Below are 25,962 nucleotides of genomic sequence, written 5' to 3'. Positions count from 1 at the left end.
TGGGGCTGGGTCACCGAGGTCCAATGCCTCCTTTCCCCCTCCCCACTGGCAGACGGAGGCTGCATCGAGCCTGGCGAATGCCCGTGCTTCTGGGACGGCTTCTCCTTCCCAGCCGGTGCCACGGTGCAGCAGGGCTGCAAGAACTGGTGAGTCCGTGCTTGGCTCTGGCCCGGCGCAGCCATGGGGACCACGGGGAGCACCCTGGGACCGAGCCGCCGCTATCCCCGCAGCACGTGCGCGGCAGGTGCGTGGCACTGCCCATCCTCACCGGAGCTGTGCCCGCCCGCGCCGTGCGCCTCGTGGGAGTTCTCGTGCCGTGCCGACGGGCGCTGCGTGCCGGGGGCCTGGGTGTGCGACAACGAGGAGGACTGCGGGGACGGCTCAGATGAGGTGTGCGCCCCGCGCTGCGCCCCTCACCAGCACCGCTGCGCTGGAGGGCAGTGCCTGGCCTGGGGCTCCCGCTGCGACGGCATCCGCGACTGCAGTGACGGCTCTGACGAGAGCGGCTGCCCCACGGCCTCCTGCGCGCCCCCCGAGTTCTCCTGCGCCAGCGGCCGCTGCATCCCCCCCGAGCGTGTCTGCGATGGGGAGCTGGACTGCGGCTTCGCCGACGACTCGGATGAAGCAGGTGAGAGCGGCCCCATGGCTGCCCCATGGCTGTTCCTGGGGGTCCTGGGTTGGGCGGTGTTGTGGGGACCCTGGGGATGAAAGCAGTGGCGTGGAGGAGCACACTGACAATGGGCTGTGCCCCACAGCAAGGTATTCTGAGCCCCAGTTCTTTGTCGGTCTGTGCCCCATGGCAAAGGGGTCTGAATGCCATAGTGAGGTGTCCTGAGCCCTGTTACCCTGAGGGTCTGTGCCCCATGGACAGGGTTCTGAGCCTCATGGTGAGGAGGCCTGAGCCGCCCATCCCTGAGTGACTATGCACCATGGTGAGGGGTCCTGCACCATGTGTCCCTGGCTGTGCCCCATGGAAAGAAAGTCTGAGTTTCTCATCCCTGGGGGTCTGTGCCCCATGAGCAAAGGGGTCTGAACACCATAGTGAGGAGTCTTGACCCCCATGACCCTGCAGGTCTGAGCCCCACAGTGAAGTATCCTGAGCTCCCCATCCCTGGGGTCTGTGCCCCACAGTGAGGGGGTCTGAGCACCCTGTTGTGGGAATTGAGCCTCATGGCAAACGGGTCCCTGAGCCCCCATTCCTGGCTGACCATTTTGCACAGTGAGGGGTCCTGAGCCCCCGGCCCCTGGGGGTCTGAGCCCCATGGTGCGGGGTCTCTGACAGCTGCCATTATGGCAGGCTGCAGCCCGAGCTGCAGTGCAGGTGAGTTCCGCTGTGCATTGGGCCGGTGTGTGCCGTACCCGCACCGCTGCGATGGCCACGATGACTGTGGTGACTTCAGTGACGAGCGCGGCTGCGTCTGCCCCCCTGGGCACCTCCAGTGCCCCGACACCCAGTGCCTGCCCCCAATCACTGTCTGTGATGGCCACCGGGACTGTGCCAACGGCACCGATGAGGAGTTCTGCCCAGGTGAGGCTCAGCCCCACACCGGGACCCCCAACCACGGCGGCATCGCCCCATGGGAACGTGTGTTTCCCCCTAGACCGGGTGACTTGCGCCCCCGGGGAGCTCCCGTGCCCTGATGGCTCCTGCATCAGTGAGGCTGCGGTTTGTGATGGTGTCAGTGACTGTCGCGACGGCTGGGACGAGAGCCCGGCGGGGTGCGCGGCAGCACTGCCTGCTGCTGTGCCCACCACCACCACCTCGGCAGGTGAGGGCTGATGGTGCTGTGTGGCAGCCGGACCCTCCCACGGCACCCCGTGGACCCCGCACCAGGATGGCACATGGTGGGGACTACAGGGATGGGCACCCCATGGTGACCCACTGCCCACAGCACCGGCATGCGGCCCCTCGGCCTTCACATGCGGCAGTGGAGAGTGCGCACCACGGGGCTGGCTCTGCGACGGTGAGGCCGACTGCCGTGACGGCAGCGATGAGCTGGGCTGTGCTGGCGGCTGCGAGCCCAGACACTTCCCCTGCGCCCATGGCACCGACTGTGTCCCCTATGGACACCTCTGTGATGGCGTCCCGCAGTGCCGCGACAGCTCTGATGAGAGCGAGGACCACTGCGGTGAGCCAATGCGGCCGGGACCCTCGGTGTCCCCTCCGCAGTGACACCCAGTGTAGGGGGACACTCCATGGTGCTGGTGTCCATGGTGGGGTCTCAGCTGACGGTGCCCTGGCACAGGCTCCACTGCCATCCCGCCGTGCCTGGGGCACTTTGCCTGCGATGGTGGCCTGTGCCTCAACGTGTCGAGGGTCTGCGATGGGGCCACCGACTGTCCCCAGGGCGAGGATGAGCTGCTCTGCGGTGAGGGCAGAAGGCTGGGGGCTGTGGGGCAGGGATGGGGATGGACACCCTGCCATGACCACCCCACTATGGACTGTCACCTCTGCAGGGAGCCGCAGCCTCGCCAGTGGGAGCAACAGGACAGGGGGCCCCTGTGCCGAATACACCTGCAGTGGGGGCGAGTGTGTAGCCTTCCAGCAGGTATCTGGGTACAGGGACCCCCAACCCCGCTCTGGTGCCACCATTACCCCCCTCCCCGGCTCAGTGCTGCCCTGGTGTTACAGGTGTGTGATGGCGTTCCTGACTGCGGTGCCGGTGGGGAGGACGAGCGGGATTGTGGTGAGTGGGGGCCATGGGGGCCATGGGGCACCTGCACCCACTCCTGTGGCCCCGGCCTGCAGCGCCGCACACGGGGCTGCCGCCAGCACCGTCCTGGAGTGCTGCACCGGTGCCACGGGCAGGCTGCGGAGCAGCAGCAGTGCTTCAGCATTGCCTGCCCTGGTGAGCATGGGGCTGTCAGCAATGGGGGGCTGGAACTGGGGGGGGGGGGGGGGGGGGGGTGGTGGCAGCAGTCCAGGGGGAATCTGGGGTGCCTTGTGGGGTTTGGGGTCTTTGTGGTTGGAGTACCAAGGGGGATTCAGGGGTTTCCATCGCTGAGGTTGCTCAGCAGTGTATGGGGTTTCCTGTGGGGTTCCTCATGGCCAGAACTGCCCAGGGGATTTAGGGGTTCCTGGGGAATTTGGTGGTTCCCATGGCGGTTTCAGGATTCCCATGGGGGTTCCCATAGCCAGGTGGTGGGGAATTGGGAGTTCCTATGGCTGAGGCTACACAGGGGGATTTGGGGGGTTCCCAATACCCCCCAGGGATCCTCTAATACTCCCCGGGAGCATTCCAATACTTCCCAGATGTTCCAAATCCCCTTTGGGACACTGCATTACACCTTTAGAACCCAAATATCTCTTCTGAACCGTCCGAAACTCCCCCAAATCCCCCAGTGTCCTGTCTGTGGGTACAGAAGCCCCATGGGGGTGTCCCAGGAGGCGTCCCATGGGGGTGTCCCACCCTCCCGCCTCCCTCCCACCACAGTTGACGGTGCCTGGGCCGAGTGGGGTCCCTGGTCCTCGTGCCCTGCGGGCTGTGGGGGGCTGCGGCAGCGGCAGCGGCAATGCCAACCCCCCCAGAATGGAGGCCGCCCCTGCAGTGACCTGCCTGGAGAGACACCCGGTGCTCTTGAAACAGGTGGGTGCCCGTGGGGTTGGGGGTCTATAGGGATGGGGGTGTTCAAGGAGTGGATGGGCTCTGTGGGGCAAGTGGGCTCCAGGGAATGGGTGAGTTCTGTGGGTGAGTGGGCTCTGCAGGGTAGCGGGCTCTGTGGGGCAGGTGAGTCTCAAAGGGATGGGTGGGCTCCATGAGGTCGGCTCCATGGGTGAGTGGGGTCCAAGCAGTAGGTGGGTTCTGTGGGGTAAGAGGGTCTTGGTGGGATGGGTGGGCTCCATGGATCAAGTGGCTGCTGCAAGTTGGTGGGTTCCATGGGGTGGATGGTTGGGCTCTGTTGGTGGGTCCCTGTGTGCTCCGTGGGGCCGGTGGATCGCCACGGGTGAGTGGTACCAAACCCGCAAACCCGCCCCCCCCCCCCCAGCCCCCTGCACTCCGGGGGGCTGCCCCAACACCTCCTCCTGCCCGGAGGGGTTGCGGCCATGGCCCTGCGCTCCCTGCCCCGCATCCTGCGCCGACGTCTCCACCGGTGCCGCGTGCCGGCAGGACCGGCCCTGCAGCCCAGGTGAGGGGCGCGGGGGCTGCGGCTCCCGGAGGTCCCCACACACCGCGGTGGGGCGGGCCACGGGTCAGTCACCGCGGAGCACCCACTGAGCCCCGCCCCGCGGCAGGGTGCTGGTGCGCGGCGGGGCTGGTGCTGGACGAGGGCCGGTGCGTGCTGCCTCGGGAGTGCCCGTGCCACGCCGCGGGGCTGCGGCACCCCCCGGGGCAGCTGGTGAAGGTGGACTGCCAGCTCTGCGCCTGCCTGCGCGGCCAGCTGCGGCGCTGCCGGCAGAACCCCGACTGCGCCGGTGAGTCCCGGCAGCGGCGGCACCGCGGCGTGGGTTGGAGGTGCCGGTGCCCCGCACTGAGCCGGTGCCGTCCACAGTGCACTGCGGCTGGTCGGCGTGGTCGGCGTGGGGCGACTGCCCCGGGCCCTGCGGCACGCAGAGCGTGCAGTGGTCGTTCCGCAGCCCCACCAACCCCAGCCAGCGCGGCGGCGGCCGGCACTGCCGCGGCATCTACCGCAAGGCGCGCAGGTGCGGCGGGTGCGCGCCGGGGTGGTGATGGACGAGCGGCGGGCTCCCGGTGACCTCCCCGCTCCCGCAGGTGCCAGACGGCGCCGTGCCGGCAGTGCCAGTCCCGGGGCCGCCGGCACGCACCGGGAGAGCGGTGGCGTGAGGAGCCCTGCCACGTTTGCCAGTGCCTGCCCAGCCTGGCCGTGCGGTGCTCGCCCTACTGCCCGCACCGCGCCGCCGGCTGCCCGCAGGTGAGGGCGTGGGGTTGACCGCGACACCGGCGCCGGTCCTGGCGCTGTTGGTGCTGATGGTGACAGTGACCTCCGTAGGGCCGGGTACTGGTTGATGGCCGCGGGGACTCCTGCTGCTACTGTGCCCCCGCGGGTGAGTCGGGGCAGCCAATGCTATGATGGGGGTCCCATCCTAGAGGGGCCGCCTGACGTGGTCTCCACTGCAGGCGACAACGTGACGGCTACCCCCCCGGCGCTGCCGACAGCGGAGGCCCCCTCGTCCACGCCAACAGAGCCCCCCGGCTCCTCCCTGCTCACCTTCCCGCTGCCTCCCCTTGGCGGTGAGCACCACCACCATGAGACTTGCCAGTGCGGGCAGGGGGCAGGCAGCCGGGACAAGGGTTATGTCCCGCGACCCTGAGCTGCTCCCACACCCCGCCAGATCCCTGTTACCTCCCGCTGGGCACCGCGGCTCTGCCGGTCAGCGGTTTCAGTGCCTCATCGGCGCGGTCTGAGAGCCCAGCACACGCTGCCGGGCTGCATGGTGGTGACCCCGGGGAGCCGCTGCAGGGCTGGGCCCCCCCGGATGATGCCTACGAGGCACCGCCCGACGAACCCTCCTTCCTGGAGCTGGACCTGCTGCAGCCCACCAACATCACCGGTGGGTGCCGGGCTGCCCGCCGCGGCGCTGATGGTGCCACTGGTGCCACCATGTGCTGCGCTGTCCCCACAGGGCTGGTGGTGCAGGGAGCCGGCTCCTCTGATGCCTTCGTCACCGCATTCCTGCTGCAGTTCAGCGCCGATGGCACCCGCTGGCACCGCTACCGCGACCTCACCAACGGCACCACCAATGCCCAGGTGCCACCGGCTGCACATGCAGCCATGAGTGCACGTGCGATGGTGCACATGTATGTGCGTACATGCATGTACACCCCTGTTTTCGTCTATGTCCCCCCACCAGCTCTTCCAGGGCAACCAGGACGCCAGCACACCAGCGGTGCGGCTGCTAGGACGCATGGTGCAGGCGCAGCACGTCCGCATCCTGCCCCAGGACTTCCACAACCGCATTGTGCTCCGTGCTGAGCTGCTGGGCTGCCCCCCAGGTACTGGAGGCAATGCGGGGGAGTGGGAGAGCCCCCCACGCCACCCGTGGGTGCCATTCAACTGCCCATTTCTGCCCTCTCCCTAAGTGCCCCCAGCCCGGCATGAGGCTATGACAGTGCCAGTGACACCGGTGATGCTGCCAGTGATACCTATGACGCCGGTGACACTGACGGTGCCGGTGACACAGACCCAGCGCCCCTGTACCATGGGGGAGTTCCGGTGTGGGAGCGGGGAATGTGTTCTCGGGGGTCCCCGGGGTCCCCTCTGTGATGGTGTCACTGACTGCCCCGATGGCACTGATGAGGCCAGCTGTGGGCCCCCCAGCACCACCAGGTACCATAGCAGGATTGGGGCTTCCCATGGGAGCTGGGGGTCACAGTGGGTAACCCCTATCTTGGCTATACATCCCCAGCCCCGTGGCCCCCGTGGCAGCCGGTGTTCTGGTGCTGAGCACGACCACACAGACACCACCAATGCCCCCAGCCATGGTGAGCCCAGGGGGAATGGGGGCCACAAGGGATGGAGGGCAGCAGGTGACACCCCTCTGTCTCCATGCAGGTGTCCCCTGGGATGGGAACCCAGTTGCCACCCAAAGGTGCTGACCCCACTCCACCAGGTACCTCCTGTGGGGGAAGGAGGGGGGGGGGTTGGGGATTAGATGTGGGGCTGAGGGGGGTCTCTGCTGGGGTTCCCCCATCCTCGCATGCAGTTGGGGTGCTGGGGTCATGTCCTGACCCCCTAGCTGTGTCCTACATACCCCAGGGCATCCAGGGGCTGAACCCCTTCCCCAACCCCCACATGATGGCTGTGGGTCCCCCCACAACCAGAGCCAGCAGCCCCACGGAGTCGGGAGTCATGGAGCCAGCACCAGGGCCCCCTGACACCCCAACAACCCCCAGCACCCCGGGGATAGGCACCAGCATCCCCACAGGGCCACCCTGTACCAGATCCCCCCCAGCACTGACAGGGGTCTCCAGCCCTAGCCCCCAAGGTGAGGGGACCCTGGGGCATGGGGCAGGGCCAGGCACGGCCGCCCCAGATGTGGGGGGCTCCCCCAGAGCAGGATGGGAGGTGGGGGTCCCTGGGGCAAGGGGGACAGCACTCAGCTCACACCATGGGGCTGGGTACCAAAGGGTTGTGGATGTTGTGGACTGGGTGCCGTAGGTTTTGGGTTGCCGTGGGGTTAGGAGTGCTGTGGGATTTAGGGTGCTGTGGTTTTGGGGTGCTGTGGACTGGGTACTAAGGGGTTTGGGGTGCTGTGGGCTCAGAGCTACCACAGGGTTTGGGGTGATGTGGATTTAGTGGTGCTGTGATTTTTGGGGTGCTGTGGGTTTTGGTCTTCTGTGGGTTTAGTGGTGCTGGTGCTGGGGAGCACCATGGATGGGGAGGACCAGGATGAGGGTCCAGGTTTTGGGGCACCATATCTGCAGGAATCTAATGTTGAGGGGACTGGGGACCACCCCAACAATCCCTGCCTCCCCGCCAGGCACCTGTGATCCGGCTCCTTGGGGGAACTGGGGTCCCTGCAGCCGCTCCTGTGGGCTGGGGGTCACCCTGCGGCTGGCCCTGCCAGGGGGGGGCTGCACATGGACCCCTCCTGACACCCGTGTCTGCTTCCTGCGTGCCTGCCCAGGTACCCCCAGCACCTCTGGGGACCCCCATCACCCACAGGGAACCCCAGGGTCAGCCCAGGGACTGTTTCCCACCCTGAGGATGGCCCAGAGATCTCCCGGGTACCCCCATCCCCGGGTACACTCTGCCACCCCTGGGACCCCCAAGGGACCCCCTCCCACACTAGAGACCCCCATGTACCCCCCGTCCCACCTTGGGACCCCCCAGCTACCCCACGGATGTTACCCGGGATCCCCCAGGGACCTTCCAGGGACCACAGGGTACCACCCCTCACCCCAAGGACCCCTGACACCCCCATTTGTTCTAGATGGCCCCAGGGCTCAGGGGACCGGACCCTCTCATGGAGGGAGCCGTGGCCGAGCCCTGGGGCAGGGGAAGGCTTTGGGGATGTCTGGGGTTCCTCACACGCTGCTGGCTCCCGCAGTGCCTGGCGGGTGGGCAGCCTGGGGGTCCTGGTCCCCCTGTGACGCCACCTGTGGCGGGGGCGTGCGGAGCCGAGAGCGGAGCTGCAGTGACCCCCCTCCAAAGAACGGGGGGGCTCCGTGCCCGGGGGAGCACCTCCAGACCCAGCCCTGCAGCTTCCAGCCCTGCGGGGACCCCCCAGGTACGGAGGGGGACGGGGACACAGGAAGGGGACCGGGAGATCGGGTGCCCCTTGCATCCCTGAGCACCCCCTGTGCCCCCGCCCCCAGCCTGCGGCCCCCGCATGGTGCTTGTGCGGGCCGAGGACTGCGAGGGGGGACGGGACCCCCCCTGCACCCAGAGTTGCGGTGACCTCGGTGGCAACGGCACCTGCGAGCGGCCCTGCCAGGCTGGTGAGTGATGGGTGCGGGGTCTGGGTGCTTGGGGTGGGGGGGTCTGGATGCCGAGTTCCGGTGCTGAGGGCGCCCCGGGACAGGGTGCTGGTGCCCGCCGGGGCTGTTCCTGCAGGACGGCGGCTGTGTCGATGCCGGTGAGTGCCGGTGCCATGTGGCCGATGAGCAGCGCCGGCCCGGCGAGGTGTTCCTGCAGGGCTGCCGGCGGTGGTGAGTGCGACCCCCGGTGTTGCACCCCAAGGGGTTTGGGGAGGTTTGGGGGTGCCCCTGGGTTGCCCGCGTGGCTCATCCCGGTGCCGGTCTGCAGCACGTGCCACAACGGGACTGTGACGTGCGAGGACGCGTCCTGCGCCGTGGACTGTGGCTGGTCCACGTGGTCACCGTGGACCCACTGCAGTAGCAGCTGCGGCGCGGGGACGCAGGAGAGGTTCAGGTGTGAGGCTGGGTCGGGGCTCTGCCCCATAGCCGTGGGGCGGCTGCACCCCACGGACGGGGTGGCCACGTGGCGGCTTCCCGCAGGTCACCCACCAACCCCGCGGCGGCTGCCGGCGGAGCGCCCTGCACCGGGGCGGCTCGGGAGCTGCGCGAGTGCCACGAGCCCTGCGGCACCGGTGGGTGACACCGAGCACATTGACCCCCCCCCCCCCCCCTTTGCCGCGGTGACCCCTCAAGCACCACACGTCCGTCTGTCCGTCCCGGCAGAGCTCGGCAGTGCCTGGAGCCCCTGGGCGCCCTGGTCCGAGTGCTCCGTGTCCTGCGGCGCCGGTGAGCAGCTGCGGCACCGGACCTGCGCCGCGCCCGCACAGGAGGAGTCCTGCACCGGCCCCCACCTCCAGACACGGGACTGTAACACCCAGCCCTGCCACGGTGCGCGCCCCCCAACCTGACCAGACCCCACCCGCTGCTGGGGGGCTTGGGGGGCTGTGGGGTAGGGTGATATGGGCTGGGTGCTGTGGGATTAGGGGAGCTGTTTGGTTTGGGGTGCCATGGGCTGGGCGATGGAGGCTTTGGGGTGCTGTGGGTTTGGGGGTGCTGTGGGTTTGGAGGTCTCATGGGTTTCAGGGTGGCTTGAGCTTTGGGGTGCTGTTGGCATTGGGGATCTGTGGGGTCAAGGGTGCTGTGGGCTGGGTGCTGCGTGTTTTGGGGTGTTAAGGACAGGGCGCTGTGGGTCTGGGGGCGTGAGGCTGCCTGGCTGCAGCAGGATGAGGAGACGCCCCGAGATTGGGGTCCCACCAGCTCCAGGCCCTCCATCCCTATGGCACCCACCCACTTGCCAGCCCTGGTCTGGGGAGCTGGAGGGGCACCAGAAATGAGAGGTGCTAAGACTGGGGAGCACTGGGAATGGGATTCCAGGTTTGGGAGGCACAAGAGATGGGGGGGAACAGGGACTGAGGTCCAGGGCCGCGGGCTCCCTGGGGACGGGACCCCCTCCACCGATGCTGTCGCTGGTGCCCGCAGCGCGGTGCCCCGGGCACGCTCTGTACCGCACGGCTGCCCAGTGCCGCGCCACGGGGGAGCCCTGCCCGCGCCTCTGCCTGGACCTCGGCGCGGGTGTGGAGTGCGCTGCGCGCTGCCGCGACGGCTGCGCCTGCCCCGCGGGGCTCCTGCTGCACAACGGGAGCTGCGTGCGGCCCGCACGCTGCCCCTGCTACCACCGCGGCCGCCTGTACCTGCCCGGGGACACCGCTGCGGGGGACGCCTGCAATAACTGGTGCGGGAGCGGCCCGGGGGGGGCGGCCCTGGGGCTGACGCCTCCAGCGCTGACCCCCATCTCCTGCAGCACCTGCACCGCCGGGGCGATGGTGTGCGGCACCGAGCCCTGCGCAGGTACCGCGGTGGCTTGGGGGTCACGGGGTGATGGGGGGACGCGCGAACCGCACCGGGCTCCAACTGCGCCGCGTGGTGCCGTGTATGGCCTCAGTTATATGGGGTGCTGTGGGGCTGAGCACCCCACGCCCCTTCTGCAAGGGCTGTGGGTGTCGGGGGTCACCGTCCAAGCCAGTGGCCCCGTCCCGTGTCCCACAGAGGAGCCGTGGGGAGCGTGGTCGCCGTGGGGTCCCTGCAGCGTCTCCTGTGGAGGTGGCGAGCGGCTGCGCCGGCGGCAGTGCCACCAGCCCGAGTGTGTGGGGCTGGGCCTGCAGAGCCAGATGTGCAACACCCATGTGTGCCGCGGTGAGTGCCGGCCTGACCCACGGCCTGACCCAAGGCACGACCCACGGCCTGACCCATAGCCCTGATCTATAGCCCTGACCCATACCCCTGCCTCGCAGCTCTGCCTCATAGTCCTGTCCCTTAGGCCTGCCACCATGACCCTTCTCCTTTGCCCTGATCTACTGTCCTGCCCCACAGCCCTGCCCCATGGACCCGATCCACTGCCCTGACCCATAGGCCTGACCCATACACCTGCCCATGCCCGTGCCCCACAGCACAATCCCTTAGGCCTGCCGCATAGTCCTGCCCCCCACACCCTTGCTCTATAGCTGTATCCCTTAAGCCTGTCCCATGGCCCTGCTCCATAGCCCTGCGCTACTGCCCTCACACAGCGGCCCATACCCACGCCCTGCAGCTCTGCCCCACAGCCCAATCCTTTAGACCCGTTCCATGCCCCTACCCCACAGCCCGGTCCCGTTCCCCTGCCCCACGGCTCTGCCCCACGGCGCCGCCCCACAGACTCGGGCTGCCCTCGGGGGCGGGTATTCCGCGAGTGCGTGGGCGGGGCCTGCCCGTTCAGCTGTGCGCACGTGTCCGGGCGCGTGGGCTGCGGGGGCGGGGCCTGCGCCCAGGGCTGCGGCTGCCCCGTGGGGACCTTCCTGCACCGCGGAGAGTGCGAGGGGGTGAGCGCCGGGACGGGAACCGGGATGGGGATAAATGGGGATGGGGATGGAGATGGGAATGGGGTGGGAATGGGGGGGGGGAATGGGATGGGGTGGGAATGGGGATGAATGGGGATGGGAATGGGGATGGGGGGAATGGGGGGGAATGGGGGAGGAATGGGAATGAATGGGAATGAATGGGAATGGAGATGGGAATGGAGATGGGGGGGATGGGGTGGGAATGGGGGGAATGGGATGGGGTGGGAAGGGGGATGAATGGGGATGGGAATGAATGGGAATGGAGATGGGAATGGGAAGGGGGATGAATGGGGATGGGAATGAATGGGAATGGAGATGGGAATGGGAATGGGGATGGGGTGGGAATGGGGGGGGGGAATAGGATGGGGTGGGAATGGGGATGAATGGGGATGGGGATGGGAATGAATGGGGATGGGAATGGGGATGGGGTGGGGATAATGGGGATCGAAATGGGACGGAATAAGAATGGGATGGGAATAGGGGTGGGAATGAATAGGGATGGGGATGGGAATGGGGTGGGATGGATCACACCTGGGGTCATGGAGGAGCCCAGGACATGGGCTCACCCACGGGATGTTGAGGGATGCCCAGGTCCATGGATGCTTCTGGGGGTGGTGGATGCTCCCTGAGGCCATGGGTGCTTGCTGCACGCTGGGTGCTCCGTGGGGCGCTGGGCGCCCCCGGGTCCATGCTGTGTTCCCGGTGCTCCGGTGCCGGTGCGCAGGAGTGTCCGTGTGCGCTGCCGGCCCAGCTCCTGCGGGAGCTGCGCAACGGATCCACCGGCACTGCCGAGCCCCGGCTGCTGCCCGGGCAGGAGCTGCCCGCGGGGGGCACCGTGCGCACGGCCTGCGCCAACTGGTGAGCGACCGCGACCCACACTGCGACCCACAGCCAGCGCCTGCCCCACCGCCCCTGCACATGTGGTGCTTCCCTACCACCGCCTACCCCACGGCACTTCCCTGTCACCCCGCTGCCCTTCCCCACCCCTCTCTAACACCACCACTACCCCACATCCCTTCCCCACAGCCCATTGACCCTTCCCCACCACCACCTACCCCATGGTCCTTCCCCTCCCATCACCCAGCCCCTTTCCACCCTCACCCAGCACCCAGCTCCCCTTGCCCATCACCCCATTGCCCTCCCCGCCACCCTGCTGCCCCCCAGCCCCACAGCGACCCTGTCGCTGCCCCCCAGCACGTGCCGTCACGGCCACCTGAACTGCACGGAGCTGGAGGGCTGCCGGCGGGATGGGGCTTGGGGGTCCTGGAGCCCCTGGAGCCCCTGTGCGCCCACATGCGGGGGGCTGGGGCTCAGCACCCGCCAGAGGGGCTGCACCAGCCCCACACCAGCCCATGGCGGCCGGGACTGCACCGGAGCCCGCACTGACACCATGTACTGCCGGACCCCCGACTGCCCTGGTGCGTCACAGCCCCGTCCCAGCCCCTCTAATGGGTCGCAGCCCCATCCTGTCCCCTCTGCTATGGGTCACAGCCTTTCTGCAATGTGTTATGGCCCATCCCTCCCTGTCCCCTCTGCCATGGTCACAGCCCCTTGTGTCCCCTCTGCCGTGGGTCACAGGCCATCTCCATTCCTTCTCCTACGGGTCACAGCCCAGCCCCAGCCCTTCTGCTGTGGGCCGTGGCTCATCCCAGACCTTCTGCCGTGGGTCACAGCCTCATCCTGTCCCCCTGCTGTGGGTCACAGCACATCCCCATTCCCTCTGCTGTTGGTTCCATCATGCCAGGCCATAGGTCTCAGCCGTATCCCCTCTGCCCTGCAATGAGTCCCATCCCCATTCCCATGTCACGATCCACATGAGTCGCAGCCCCGTTGCCTCTGCCCTGCCGTGGCTCCCATTCCCATCCCCATCCCCATCCCCTCTGTCCCACGGGGCCATGGGTCCCACGGGGGTTTGGAGGTGTCACCGTGTTCTCTACCCCCAGCCATGCCCACCCCCACACCGAGGCCCAGCCCCACATCCCCGAGCGCTGAGGCTGAGGGAGGCTTTGGGCCCTGGTCCCCCTGGAGCCCCTGCTCCAGGAGCTGCACCCGCCCCGAGGCACCAGCCACCAAGAGCCGCAACCGCTCCTGCAGCGGCGCTGGGGACTGCAGCGGGGAGAGCGAGCAGCAGCGGACCTGCAACCTGCCCCACTGCGACGGTGCGGCGTGGGGGCCTGACCCACAGCGTGTGGGGCTGTGGGGGGAACCTGCCCCACGGCATGCGTGGGCCACGGGGGGGAGCCTGCCCCGTTGTGTGAGTGGGCTATGGCAAGGCGGGATGGACACCCAGCCCCACTGCACAGAGAAGCTACTGGGGGGGTCCTGCCCCATCTACAAGGGTGGGCTATGGGAGTGAATGAACACCCTGCCCCACTGCAGCAGTGTGCTATCTGGGGAACCTGCTCCAGTGTGCGGGTCAGTTATGGGAGGGAGACACCGTGCCCCACTGCATTATGGGGGGGGACATGCCCCACTGAAAGGGTGAGCTATAGTAGGGGGAGACACTTCCTGCCCCACTGCACTGGGGAGCTATGGGGGGCCCTGCCCCACTGAATGTGTGGTTTATGGGGGGGGGGGGACATCCTGCCACGCTGCACTGGGGGGGCCATAGATGGGGAGCTGTGTCCCTTGGCTCATGGGGGCGGGGGTCCCACAGCACCCCCCTGCCCCGGTGGGGCCTGCGACTGCGAGTGGATGCCGTGGGGCCAGTGGGGCGGCTGCTCCCGCAGCTGTGGGGGGGGGCTGCAGCTGCGCCTGCGGGCGTACACCCCCCCCGGCCCGGGGGGGCGCTGGTGCCCCGACATCGGCAACGCCAGCACCGAGCATCGCGCCTGTGGCCTGCGCCCCTGCACCGGTGTGGGGCTGGGGGGGCTGTTGGGGGGCTCGGGGCGGGGGGGTGGGGGGGCTGGTAGGGGATTGAGGGGCTTCTTGGGGTGTTTGTTGGGGTGCTTGGGGTGGGCTTGGGGAGCTCGGGGGGATTGTGGGAAGTTGGGGGGTCTCAGTGGGATTGGGGTGTTTGTTGAAGGGTTTGGAGAGGGACTGGGGGCTCAGGATGGGTTTGGGGGGCCTCTTGAGTGGCTCAGGAGGCAATTGGGGGGGTCTTGGAGGAGTTTGGGGGTCTTGGAGGACTTTGGGGGCTTGTTGGGGTGGGCTTGGGTGGCTTGGGGGGATGTTGAAAGGGATTGGAGGGCTTGGGGTCTTTGGGGAGGTTGTGGGGGGTCAGAGGGGGCTGATGAGGGGACATTGCAGGGGATCTGGGGATCCCGGTCATCGCCCCACACCTGACACCCCCCCCCCCCCCGCCCCATGATGCAGTGGACGGCGCCTGGTCCCCCTGGAGCCCCTGGTCACGGTGTGACCGGACGTGCGGGGGGGGCCGCTCCCTGCGCAGCCGCTCCTGCACCCGGCCCCCTCCCAAGAACGGGGGTGAGCCCTGCCCCGGCGAGCGGCACCAGCTGCGGCTCTGCAACCCCCAGCCCTGCGGTACGGACACGGCACCGGGGCACCGGGAGTCACCGGGAGTCAGTCGCTGGGATCACCGGGGTCACCGGTGTGTGTCGGTGCCGCCCCCAGGGCAGAGCTGTCCCCCAGGCACGGTGCTGGTGCCCTGCGCCAACCGGTGCCCGCGGCACTGCGGGGACCTGCGTGCGGGGCTGTCCTGCGGGCCCGAGGAGCGCTGCCGGCCCGGCTGCCGCTGCCCCAACGGTGAGTGCGGCCCCGTTCGGCTCGGGGCCCCGCAGCCCCACGCCGGTGCCGTGTCCCCACGCGTACCCGTGCCCCGCAGGGTCGCTGGAGCAGGACGGCGGCTGCGTGCCCCTCGCCCGCTGCGAGTGCACGGATGCGGCCGGGCGCGGGTGGGAGCCCGGGAGCCGCCACCGCGACGGGTGCGAGAGCTGCGAGTGTGACAGCGGCCGCCTGCGCTGCGTCCGCGACGGGTGCCCCCAGCCCCAGTGCAGCTGGAGCCCCTGGGGCCGGTGGGGGCCCTGCACCGTCACCTGCGGGCACGGGCGGCAGCACAGGCACAGGTGGCACCGGCCGCGGGGACACATGGCGCGCACAGGGGAAATGGTACCCTGGGGGACACACAGCACCCGGGGGGGAAGCGTGACACTTGTGGCAGGGGGAAACGGGACCTGGAGAGGACACGAGAGATACGGCTCCCAGGGGATACAGAACCCATAGATATGGCACCCGGGGGATGTATGGCACCTGGGAGGGGACACGGCGCATGGGGGACACATATTGTATGGGTGGGACACAGCATGAGAGAGGTACGTATGGCACTCATGGGACATGGAAGGAAATGGCACGTGGGGGAACATAGCACCCGGGTGGGACACATGGCACCTGGAAGACATATGGCACTTGGGAAGGGATGGCAGCACCCCAGGGATACACAGGGTACCTAGGGGACCTTGGCACGAGGCGGGGGACACAGCACATGGGGGACACATGGAACTGAGGCAGGACACACGGCACGTGGGAGGCACTTACAGCACCCAGAGGACACTTGGTGGGGGACATGGCGCCTGGGGAGGACTCGGGAGACACAGCGCCCAGTGGAGACACATGGCACCTGAGGAGGACATATGGGATCATATGGCACCTGGGGGAAGGGGACATGGCACATGGGGGACACTTATGGTACTGAAGGGGGACACAGCACCTGGAGGGCACACGTGGCACTTGCAGGGGAGGAAATGGCACCTGAGGGGGACATGGCACTCAGGGGAGACGCCTGGCACACCTGTACCCAGGAGATACAGCACCCAGGGACATGGCATGAAGGGGACATGTGGCACCCGTGGGGGGACACGGAGCACCCAGTGGACACCCGGGACAGGTGCTGCCGTGCCGCTCCATGCAGTGGGTGACCCCGGTGTCCCCCCAGGACCCCCATCGCAGTGGCGGGTGCTGTGCCATGCGAGGGCCCGCAGGAGCAGAGCCGGGAATGTGCCGAGGGGCCCTGTCCGGCCCTGTGCCCGCGGGAGGGCGGCAACGGGAGCCTGGGGGAGAGCTGGATGCAGGGACCCTGCCGGCAATGGTCGGTGAAGGGACTGGGGTGGGGGGGGGACGGGGAGATAGAGACAGAGATGGTGATCAGGATGGGGGCCACCGCGGTCCCCACCCACCCGTGTCCCCACAGCACCTGCACCCCCGAGGGCATCCAGTGCCAGGACATCCCCTGTGATGGTGAGTGCTCCCGCTGCACACTGGACCCAGTGAGGGGACGAGGGTCAGGCCGGGTCCCCGCGGTGCCAGTGACCTCCGTGTTGTACAGACCTCTGCCTCTGGGGGTCGTGGGGGCCCTGGGGACCCTGCCAGGACCCCTGCAGCGGTGGCTACCGCCTGCGTCATCGCCGGCCCCTGCACCCGGCGGGTGACCGACAGTGCCACGGTGCCCGTGCCCAGACCCAGAGCTGCAACATCGCTGTCTGCACAGGTAATGCCCGCATGCGGTGGGTGCTGGTGGCGATGCCGGTGCTGGCGCCAGTGCCTCACCCTAACACTCGCCAATGTGCCCAGGCGAGGGGTGTGATGAGCGTGGACGGGTCTTCACCGTGTCCTGCGCCAACCGGTGCCCCCGTGCCTGCGCTGACCTCTGGCCCCATGTCGAGTGTCTGCAGGGACCCTGTGAACTGGGTACGTGCACGGAGCTGCAGCAGACCCTGACCCATAGGGTGGTGTCCCGCCCCATAGCACAGTCCCCTGCCCTATATCACGGCCTCCTGCACCATAGCACACCCTCTACCCCACAGCACATGCCTGTGCTCCGTGACACAGCTCCCCACCTCATTGCACAGCATCCTGCCCCATAGTATGGCCCCTTGACCAATAACACATCCCCAGCCCTCTAGCACATCCCCCACTCCATAACATGCTCCCCTGCCTCATAGTAGACCTCACTTCTCATAGAATGGCCTCCTGCCTCACAGCACAGCTCCTGCCCTATAGCACAGCCTCTACCCCATAGTACACACCTGTGCTCCATAGCACAGCTCCCACCCCACAGCATGGCCCCAGCCCCGTAGCAAACCCCACCCCATAGCATGCTCCCCCTGACCCTAGCACAGGCCCTCCCCCATCAACCCTGCCCCACAGCACCGGCTGCCCCCCAGTGCACCCATGTACATCCCCATGGTGAAGCCCCCCTGGCCCACCATGTCCTTGGGAGCACCCACAGCACCCATCGTTGCAGCCCTGCCCCTCTGTGCCCGTAGGGTGCCGGTGCCCCCTGGGACAGCTGCTGCAGGACGGGCTGTGTGTGCCAGTGGACCAGTGTCGCTGCGGGCTGCCCACTGCCAATGGCACCCGGGAGCTGTGGCCAGGGCAGGCAGTCGAGCACGGCTGCCACAACTGGTGGGTGCCACCATGGTGCGATGGGAGCCTTGTGCTATGTGGCACAGCCCGTGGGCCAAGACTGATGCTGGTGTCACTCCTGGCACAGCACCTGCAGGAACGGGACCTTCACCTGCCCGGCACTGTCATGTCCTGTCTATGGGCCCTGGTCCCCGTGGAGCCCCTGCTCCCGCAGCTGCGGTGGCGGCAACACTTCCCGGCACCGTGAGTGCCAGGAGAGCACTGGGGGGGAGCCCTGCAGTGCCACTGACACTGAGGAGATGGCTGAGTGCAACCTGCAGCCCTGCCCCAGTGAGTGCCAGCGTGGTGGGATGATGGTGGAGTAATGGTGGGACCGCAAAAATGTTGGAACAGCAGGATTGTAACAGGCTGATGGGGCAATGCTGGGATGATAGTGGGACAGTGGGACAGCAAGGGATGATGTGTTGATGGTGGAGTGGCGGTGGGATGGTGGCTGACAAGGGACAGTGGGATGGTAGCATGATGGCAGGACAATGGTGGGGCAGTCACGATGGTGGGACAATGATGGGATGTTGAGATGGTGGTGGGAAGGTGGATGGTGACGGGATGATGGTGGGATGATGGTTGGATGGTGGCGGAACAATGGTGGAACAGTGGGACGATGTTGGGATGGCCAGCCAGGGGCTGTGGGACAATGGTGTGGTGACGGTGGGATGACAGTAGGATGGTGGTGAGACAGCAGTGGGATGATGGCGGGACAATGGCAGGACAGTAGGGCAGCAGGAGAATCGTGAGACAGTGGGATTGCAAGTGATGGTGGGATGACGGCAAGATGGTGGGACAATGGTGGAATGGTAGTGGGACAGTGGGATAACGGCAGGATGATTGACACCAAGGGACAGCAGGTTGGTGGGACGATGGTGGGACAATGGAGGGATGATGGTGGGACAGCCAGGGGTGGTAGCACAGTGGGACGATGCAGGGATGATGGAGGGATGCCAGGGGGATGGTGGCCATCGAGGCCCGTCGCTGACCCCGCACCCCGCAGGCGGCTGCCGGCTGAGCCCCTGGTCCCCGTGGAGCCGCTGCAGCACCACCTGCGGTGGAGGCACCTCCGAGCGCCGCCGGGAGCTGCTGCCCGGGCCGGGGGAGCCGTGTCCCCTCCTGCCGCCGCCGCTGCTGCTGCTGCACCGCGTCTGCAGCGCCCACAACTGCTCCCCGGGTAAGGGGTGGGCGCCGGGCGGGGGCGCGGGGCCTGGGGGGGCCGGTCCTTGTGCCGCAGCCGCCGCTCGCCCCGCAGAGTGCCCCGGCGGGCAGCGGCTCGGTCCCTGCGCCAACGCCTGCCCCCGGCACTGCGCGCACCTCGGCCCCGGGGCGCGCTGCGTGACACAGAGCTGCCAGCGCGGCTGCGCCTGCCCGCACGGACAGGTACCGACAGCGGGACCGGCACGGGCACCGGGACCGCAGCAGCACCCGGGGGCCCTGCTGCACCCTGGGACCCCTCAATGTCCTGGGAACCACCAGCACCCAGGGACCTCACTGCCACCCAAGGGGCACCACTGTACCGTGGGGAATCCCCACCACCCAGGGACCCACCCTCATCACCCCAGGGACACCACTGCACCCCAAGGACCCCACTGCACCCCAGGGACCCAGCTGCCACCCAGGGACTCTTCTCCACCACTGGGGACCCCTGCCACCCTGAGGGCCCCAATGTCACCCCAGGAATGTCACTGTAGGGTTCCCACACCACCCTGGGGCTCCCACTGCAGCCCAGGAACCCACCACCACCCCAAGTACCCCAATTTCACCCCAGAGATCCCCCCCAACCCTGGGTACCCCGATGTCACCCCATGGACCCCAGTGTCACCCTGGGGAGTCCACTGTCACCCTGGTGACCCCACACCATGCTGAGGAGCCCTGCCACCCTAGGGACCCATCTCCGTCCCAGGGACTTCACCCCAGGGAACCTTCTCCACCCCAGGCAGTACCCCTATGCTAGGGAACCCCCATTACCGTGGGGACCCCATTTCCACACCACTTCCTCCTGGGTGGGGGTCTTGTGTTTTGGGGTCCGGTCAAGGGGGGCTTCCTGCGTCCCGTTCCTACTGGTGTTCACAGGTGCTGCAGGACGGGGCCTGTGTCCTCCCTGCACTGTGCCGCTGCCACCTGCCCCCCGCCCTGGCCGCAGCACATAACCTCTCCCTGGCACTGGAACTGCCACCAGGCACCAGCCTGCAGCACGGCTGCACCCGATGGTGAGTGCTGGGGATGGGGGTTACCGTGGGATGGGGGCTGGCAGGGGAGTGCTGATCCGTCACCTGTGTCTGCAGTGTCTGCATCCACGGCACCTTCAACTGCTCCCAGGAGGAATGTAATGGTGAGAGACCCAAAATCCCAGCCCTGTGCCCGCACCATGGTCCCCATGCCATGGTTCTTGCATCCCTGTGCTATGGTCCACATACTCATACCATGGTTCCTGCAACGTGGTGCCTGTGACATGGTCCTTGTGTTGTAGTTCCTGTACCGTGGTCCCCATGCCTGTGCCATGGTCCCCACAATGCCCTCTGTGTTCTGGTTCCCATGCCATGGTCCCTGTGCCATGTCACTTTTCCACAGTCCCCACACCAGGGTCCCCGTGTTGTGGTCCCCATGCCTGTGCCATGGCCCCTGTGTGGTGCTCCCTGTGCCATGGTTCCCATATCCATGCCATGGTTTCCACACTGTGGTCCCCATTACTGTGATGCACTCTCCATGCCACTGTTCCTGTGCCATGCTCCCTGCACTATATTCACTGCACTGTGGTGCCCATGCCATAGTCCCTGTGCCGTATTCCCTGTGCCATGCCCCCATGCTACAGCCCCACATCTCCTGCCTGTGGTCCCCATGGTCACCCTGGTCCTCCTGCTTGGTGACATGTGGGACGGGTGAGCAGCATTCCCAGCATCACCCGCTCTGGCAGTACCAGTGTGCAGGGGCAGAGTGCCAGGGGCCTACCATGTGCCACAGCCCCTCCAACCTCCCCCCTGCCATGAGTGCCCCCGGCTCCACTCCCTGCCCTGGGCACGTTGAGGCCACACGGTGCCGGTGCCATGTCCCTGTGCCACACGCAGCCTGTCCTGCCGGTGAGCGCTGGCAGGGCCCTGAAATGCCGGACAGCTGTGACCAGAGCTGCGGGGACATTGAGGAGCCTCGGCATAACTGCAGCATCCCCCTGGCCCCTGGCTGTGCCTGCCAGCCCGGGTACTACCGCAACAGCACCCGACATTGTGTCCCGGCCGCTCACTGTGAGTGCCGGCATCGTGGACAGCTGCACCAGGTCAGCAGCGACAGGGGCTGCGGGTGGGGGTCCTGCGTGTCTGGGTGCCCCTTGTGTCCCCCCATGGCCGGGCTGAGCCCTCTGTTGTCCCCCCCAGGCCGGTAGCACGTGGCAGGATGGGTGTGAGAAATGCCGCTGCCAGGATGGGAGAGTGACCTGTGCTGCTGCTGGCTGTGCCCCACTGGCCTGCCCTGAGGTGTGGGGGGTCAGATATAGGAGGGACACATTGAGGGGGAGATACACGAGAAGAGGGGACGTGTGGGGAAAAAGAGCATGTGTGGAGCAGGTGCATGTGGGTGCAACACGCATACGGCGGGGGCGTGCATGGGCAGGAGGCATGTGTGGGGAGGGGACGTATTTGAGGCAGGAGAACACTTGGGCAGGGGTCACACATAGGGAAGGGGCACATGGGGATGGGGTGTACGTGGGGAGGGGACATGCGTAGGGAAAAGGGCACTTGTGGGCAGTAGTGTTCACGGGGAGGATGCATGTCTAGGGAGGGCACATGTGTGTGGAGAAGGCCCTGGTGGGGAGGGGACAAGGGTGGGAAGTCTTACAAGAAGGGGACACGTATGGGGAGGAGGTCCCTTTCTTGGGGGTCCCACACGGGGAGGAGGTCCCATGGGTGCAGGTCACACGTGGTTCGGGGGTCTCCCATGGTGGGATCTGACCCCGCCATCCCATCAGGGCACAGTGAAGGTTCGGGAGCCAGGGGGCTGCTGCCCTGTGTGCCGGGAGAAGTGGCCGGGTAAGGTCCCCACATCCCACGGTGGGTCCAACACCCGCCAGCACCCCGCGGCACTGAGGCATCGTGGTGTCCCCCACACTGTGCCACGTCCCGCAGAGGAGCCGCCCGCCGCGTGCCGGCGCCTCACGGAGCTGCGCACCATCTCCAAGGGCCCCTGCGCCCTGCGCCATGTCGAGGTCTCCTTCTGCGCCGGGCACTGCCCGTCCCGCACCACCGTCACCGCCGAGGTCAGCGGGGCCTGGGGGAGGGGGGGGGGGTGTCGGGGTCCGCGGTTGGACCCGGTGCAAGCCGCAGCGCGTCCCGGCAGGAGCCGTACCTGCAGAGCGTGTGCGAGTGCTGCAGCTACCGCCTGGACCCCGCCGGCCCCGTGCGCGTCCTGCGGCTGCCCTGCCCCGGCGGGCAGAGCGAGCCCGTGGTGCTGCCCGTCATCCGCAGCTGCCAGTGCAGCCCCTGCGAGGGTGAGCACCCCTGAACCACCCCCCCCCCCGCTGCGGGGCAGCACCCAACGCCTTGCACCCCCACCCGGCTGTGAGTGCAGCACCCTGAGAGCCCAGACCCCTCTCCCACAGGTGGGGATTTCTCCCGCCGCTGAGAGCCCTCCAGGGTGCTCCAGACCCTGCTCCCCTCTGCAATAAACCTGCGGGAACAGCCCCCACATCCAGCAACAGGGACTGGGGGGGCACTGGGGGGGCACTGAGGGTATTTTGGGGGACTGGGATGGGTCCGGGGGATACGGGGGGACTGGGGGGAGGACGCGGGGGGGCTTGAGGGGACTGAGAAGGGATTGGGGAGGATCAGGGGTGGGAATGGGAGGGACTGGAGAAACGGAGGGACGGGAAAGGTTCAGGGGGCAGTAGGGAGGGCTGGGGAGAAACGTGGGAGGGTTCAGGGGGTAATAGGGAGGCATGGCAAGGGACTGGGGTGACTGGGGAGGGCTTGAGGAGGACCAGAGAGGGTTCAGGGAGACCATGAGGATCCAGGGGGGACTGGGAAAGGACCAGGAAGGGACTGGGGAGAGCAGGGCAAGACCAGGAGGGGTTGGAGGGAGACAGAGAGGGACACTGGGAATGACTATGAAGGGCTCAGGGTGGGCCAGGAGGGACTGCAAGGGGACATGGGAGGGGACCAGGAAGGGCTACGGGGGGGGGGGCAGCAGGGTCTTGGGAGGAACTGGGTGGGGTAAAGGTTTGGGGTGATAGGGGGGCCTGTCCCCAGTGCCGGTGTGCAGGGGGTGTCATTTCCCCATTGTCCTGCTGCCAGCCACTGCTGCCAGCCAAAGCCTCACCAGGCCTGTCCCACAGGTGTGAGGGTTCTCCAGGGGCACCAACACAGCACAATGCTGCGGTTCAATTAAAACTGCCAATCGCTTAATTGTGGTCTGTTCATTAGAGCGGTGCGGGATGGGGGGGGGGGGGGGGGGGGGGGGGCTGGAGGGAAAGGGGGGTTGCTGACTCTGGGAACCAGCATCGCTTTTGCCAACCATGGCACGGCCACGTGCTGCCACAGCGGGAGCGAGGGGCTTGGGGAGCTCCATCAGGCAGGGCCATGGGGGTGGGATGGGATTGGGATGAGATGGGATGGGGACAAGGTGGGACACAGCTGGTTCTGGTGAGCTCTGGCACCCCAACATGGGCAGCGCCTCTCACCAAGACAAGCCCACATCCCTCCAGCTCCCTCGGAAGCCCACAGGCAGATCCCAACCTCTCACCATGCCCCACCAGAGACAGGGATCTAGGGATGAGCGAGGGGACGCCAGCCCCCTGAGCCAGGCGCATGCACTGCTGCAGCGCTTGCTGCGTCATCACCACCCATCAGCTTTTTACTCACTGTCGGGGTGGGAAAGTAAAGCAGCCACTTCCCCCGGCCCCAAGCACCATCCTGACTGCACCATGACTGCTTACTGCATCCCCCCACCCCAGCAGATGGTTGGGTCCCCATGACCTCCCCACCAACTGCGGTTGTCCAGCGTTCCCAGGAGGATCCAGTGTGGATGCTTCAGGGCAGTCCATGATGGAAGAGCTGCCATTCACTCCCCATTCACACATGGGTGCTCTGGTGAAGCTGACATGGGCTGCTCAGCAGCAGTTCTGGGGGGCGCCAGGTCATGGGCCAGGGGTGCTGTGGGTGCTGTGGGTGCAGCATCTGGTCCCCACATCCCAAAACCGCTTCTCACAGCCACTACATGGAAGGGCTTCAGAGATGGACCCGCACGTGCCATCAGCCGGTCCTGGTGCACCCACTGGTGCTGCCCCTGGATGCAGTCCTTGCCGCATCCACCACACTGCGGGACCCTCTTGACGGTGTGGCCATGGTGGGGGACGGTGCTGGTGTTTCTGCTGTGGAAGCCCTTGCGGCAGAGAAGGGCCGCTTCCCACTGCGGATGCGCTGGCGGGTGACTGGGAGGCGCTTCTGGCTGAAGGGATGGCCGCGGTGCATGTTCTGGTGCTGCATCAGATCCCGGCTCTTGCCGAAGCTCTTCCCACACTCAGCGCAGGCACTGGGGCTCTGGGGGCCAGTGTCAAGGTCCACCTGGGTGACGTGGCTCTTCTGGTGCTGCTCAAGGTCACCGGAGCAGGGGAAGCTCTGGGTGCATCGGGTGCAGGTGAAGGGCCGCTCTCCTGAGTGGCTCCGTGCATGGACGTCCAGCGCCGCGCGGCTCCGGAAGCTCTGGTTGCACTCGGGGCACGTGGGGAGCGGCTTCACCCTGGACAGACCCCGCTGACGCCTCCCACTGTGCTTGGGCACTGCTGGGAGCCGGGTGGTGGGCACTGGCAGCACTCCAGGGACCTCCGGTTGCATGTGGGTGACTCCAGCAGCTGGGGAGGAGATGTGGGGTCACCACTGGGATGGGGAATCCCAGCCCATCCTGGTGACCAGAGCTGCTGGGTCTGAGGGCAGGGGGTGCTGCTCCTGGTACCTGGTGCAGGAGCTCGGCGCCTGCGCCGTGGCAGGGACAGGGATGTCGCACATGGAGTCAACTCTCGCTCCAGCTTGGCAATGATCTCTGGCTTGACGGTGAGATAGCCTGTGCCGGCAGAGAGAGCATGCGCTCCCATGGTGCCCCCTGGCTCCTCCCGAATCTGCTCCCTCACCCTCTCCTGGCTGCAGCTGTGTCTGCCCTCCCACAGTCATTCCATTCCATCCCCATCCTGTCCCATCTCCATCACATCCTTATCTCTAACCCATCCCTATCTCATCCTTACCCCAATCCCATACCCATTCTGTTCTACCCCATCTCATTCCATCCCATCCCCATCCCCATTCTGTCCCATCTCCATCACGTCCTTATCTCTATCCCATCCCTACCTTACCCTTATCCCTATCCCATCCCCATAGCCATTCTGTTCTACCCCATCTCATTCCATCCCATCCCCATCCCCATTCTGTCCCAACCTTATCCCCATCCCATCCCAACCCCATTCCATCCTATCCCCAACCCCATTCTGTCCCATCTCCATCTCTATCCCATTCCATCCCATCCCCATCTTCATGGCATTCCATTACATCTCCATTTTGTTCCATTTTCATCTCCATCCTATCCCACCCCCATCTGCATCTGATTCCCATCCCATCTTCACCCCATTCCCATCTCTATCCCATCCCACCAGAACCACTCTCCGCAGGAAGCACCACCAAGGCGAACCCTCCCTATGTCCACCACAGCTCTGCCAGCACTCAAGCCACAACAGCCATGGCTGGATTTCCCTCCAAAGGCCTCCTTTGGCCAGAAGGGTGCACACCCAAGGGGATGAATTCCGCCCCAGCAGCACCAGGAGACTCCTCACCCAGCGAGGCAACTGCCTGGTAGTTCTCCAGCATCACCTCCCGGTAGAGCTGCCGCTGCCACCCAGACAGCAAAGCCCATTCCTCAGGGGAGAAGTGCATGGCCACGTCCTCAAATGTCACCAGCATCTGCAGTGGGAACCACACTGGGTCAACATGGCTGGGCCTGACACCTCTGCTGAGATCCTGCGGCCAGCACTGAGGGCTCCTGCATCCCGGGCAGCACCGGCAGAGCTAGGAGCACCCCATGCCACAGAGGGGCAGGGCACAGGGCTGCAACATTAGGCTTGAGGCCAGGAGCCGCCACACTCTTGCCTGTGCCACGGCTCCATGGGCCACTGGCATTTTGTGACAACCACACCAATGGCACCAACCATGGGAATCCCAGCCCTGGAGCTGGCTCATCACCAGCGCCTGACCCCCACCTTGCCGGAGCAGCCTGGCCCTGGCATGTCACAAGCAGATGGATTCACAGGTGATGCTTATCCAGGCAGACGGTGGTGGGATGCTCCAGATCCTACCAGTGATGCCAGTCCA

At 66.8% G+C, this 25,962-nt stretch overlaps 2 protein-coding genes across 2 annotated transcripts in view; one reads left to right on the top strand and one right to left on the bottom strand.

Moving 5' to 3' along the window:
• The window catches only part of LOC133280008 (SCO-spondin-like), a 30,758-nt gene extending 8,425 nt beyond the window's left edge, over nucleotides 1-22,333 (top strand). Inside the window, 56 exon segments of the mRNA XM_061474291.1 lie at nucleotides 53-146; nucleotides 231-628; nucleotides 1,298-1,528; nucleotides 1,602-1,769; nucleotides 1,893-2,129; nucleotides 2,247-2,369; nucleotides 2,458-2,549; nucleotides 2,633-2,849; nucleotides 3,435-3,587; nucleotides 3,988-4,128; nucleotides 4,235-4,414; nucleotides 4,492-4,642; nucleotides 4,713-4,872; nucleotides 4,951-5,005; nucleotides 5,079-5,192; nucleotides 5,294-5,512; nucleotides 5,585-5,709; nucleotides 5,813-5,954; nucleotides 6,042-6,288; nucleotides 6,368-6,488; nucleotides 6,538-6,946; nucleotides 7,442-7,588; nucleotides 8,012-8,191; nucleotides 8,280-8,402; nucleotides 8,486-8,612; nucleotides 8,710-8,835; nucleotides 8,922-9,013; nucleotides 9,105-9,269; nucleotides 9,861-10,113; nucleotides 10,183-10,229; nucleotides 10,428-10,608; nucleotides 10,752-10,827; nucleotides 10,922-11,236; nucleotides 11,979-12,112; nucleotides 12,449-12,672; nucleotides 13,198-13,413; nucleotides 13,911-14,108; nucleotides 14,570-14,737; nucleotides 14,828-14,959; nucleotides 15,039-15,279; nucleotides 16,146-16,298; nucleotides 16,401-16,447; nucleotides 16,536-16,697; nucleotides 16,781-16,897; nucleotides 17,476-17,614; nucleotides 17,703-17,905; nucleotides 18,624-18,797; nucleotides 18,876-19,003; nucleotides 19,697-19,833; nucleotides 19,909-19,955; nucleotides 20,689-20,894; nucleotides 20,992-21,090; nucleotides 21,582-21,642; nucleotides 21,739-21,869; nucleotides 21,950-22,100; nucleotides 22,212-22,333. Of these exon segments, the coding sequence (XP_061330275.1) occupies nucleotides 53-146; nucleotides 231-628; nucleotides 1,298-1,528; nucleotides 1,602-1,769; nucleotides 1,893-2,129; nucleotides 2,247-2,369; nucleotides 2,458-2,549; nucleotides 2,633-2,849; nucleotides 3,435-3,587; nucleotides 3,988-4,128; nucleotides 4,235-4,414; nucleotides 4,492-4,642; nucleotides 4,713-4,872; nucleotides 4,951-5,005; nucleotides 5,079-5,192; nucleotides 5,294-5,512; nucleotides 5,585-5,709; nucleotides 5,813-5,954; nucleotides 6,042-6,288; nucleotides 6,368-6,488; nucleotides 6,538-6,946; nucleotides 7,442-7,588; nucleotides 8,012-8,191; nucleotides 8,280-8,402; nucleotides 8,486-8,612; nucleotides 8,710-8,835; nucleotides 8,922-9,013; nucleotides 9,105-9,269; nucleotides 9,861-10,113; nucleotides 10,183-10,229; nucleotides 10,428-10,608; nucleotides 10,752-10,827; nucleotides 10,922-11,236; nucleotides 11,979-12,112; nucleotides 12,449-12,672; nucleotides 13,198-13,413; nucleotides 13,911-14,108; nucleotides 14,570-14,737; nucleotides 14,828-14,959; nucleotides 15,039-15,279; nucleotides 16,146-16,298; nucleotides 16,401-16,447; nucleotides 16,536-16,697; nucleotides 16,781-16,897; nucleotides 17,476-17,614; nucleotides 17,703-17,905; nucleotides 18,624-18,797; nucleotides 18,876-19,003; nucleotides 19,697-19,833; nucleotides 19,909-19,955; nucleotides 20,689-20,894; nucleotides 20,992-21,090; nucleotides 21,582-21,642; nucleotides 21,739-21,869; nucleotides 21,950-22,100; nucleotides 22,212-22,234 (8,900 nt within the window). The 3' untranslated portion in view covers nucleotides 22,235-22,333.
• A 1,284-nt stretch (nucleotides 22,334-23,617) lies between these two features.
• LOC133280092 (zinc finger protein 316-like) lies at nucleotides 23,618-25,961 on the bottom strand. Its single transcript, XM_061474478.1, has 4 exons — nucleotides 25,851-25,961; nucleotides 25,428-25,554; nucleotides 24,560-24,667; nucleotides 23,618-24,458 (listed from the first exon to the last, which is right to left on the bottom strand). Exons 1-4 carry the CDS (start codon nucleotides 25,875-25,877, stop codon nucleotides 23,860-23,862), a joined length of 861 nt encoding a protein of 286 aa, XP_061330462.1. The 5' UTR covers nucleotides 25,878-25,961; the 3' UTR covers nucleotides 23,618-23,859.
• Nucleotide 25,962: the final 1 nt, after the last annotated feature.

Source organism: Pezoporus flaviventris, unplaced genomic scaffold, assembly GCF_033815535.1.
Source record: "Pezoporus flaviventris isolate CSIRO_AGI_PZ_B2104156 unplaced genomic scaffold, CSIRO_AGI_Pfla_v1 ptg000079l, whole genome shotgun sequence".
Taxonomy (NCBI): Eukaryota; Metazoa; Chordata; class Aves; order Psittaciformes; family Psittacidae; genus Pezoporus; species Pezoporus flaviventris.
This window is presented reverse-complemented; position numbering and strand designations above follow the sequence as displayed.

What these genes read in the sequence shown, in the direction of transcription:
- LOC133280092 (XM_061474478.1), bottom strand. Translation starts at nt 25,877, where the DNA reads ATGCCAGGGCCAGGCTGCTCCGGCAAG. An exon ending in GGCCAGGCTGCTCCGGCAAG is followed by an intron (nt 25,555 to 25,850) that starts GTGGGGGTCAGG and finishes TTCCCACTGCAG; the next exon opens with ATGCTGGTGACATTTGAGGA. An exon ending in CCAGGCAGTTGCCTCGCTGG is followed by an intron (nt 24,668 to 25,427) that starts GTGAGGAGTCTC and finishes CTGCCGGCACAG; the next exon opens with GCTATCTCACCGTCAAGCCA.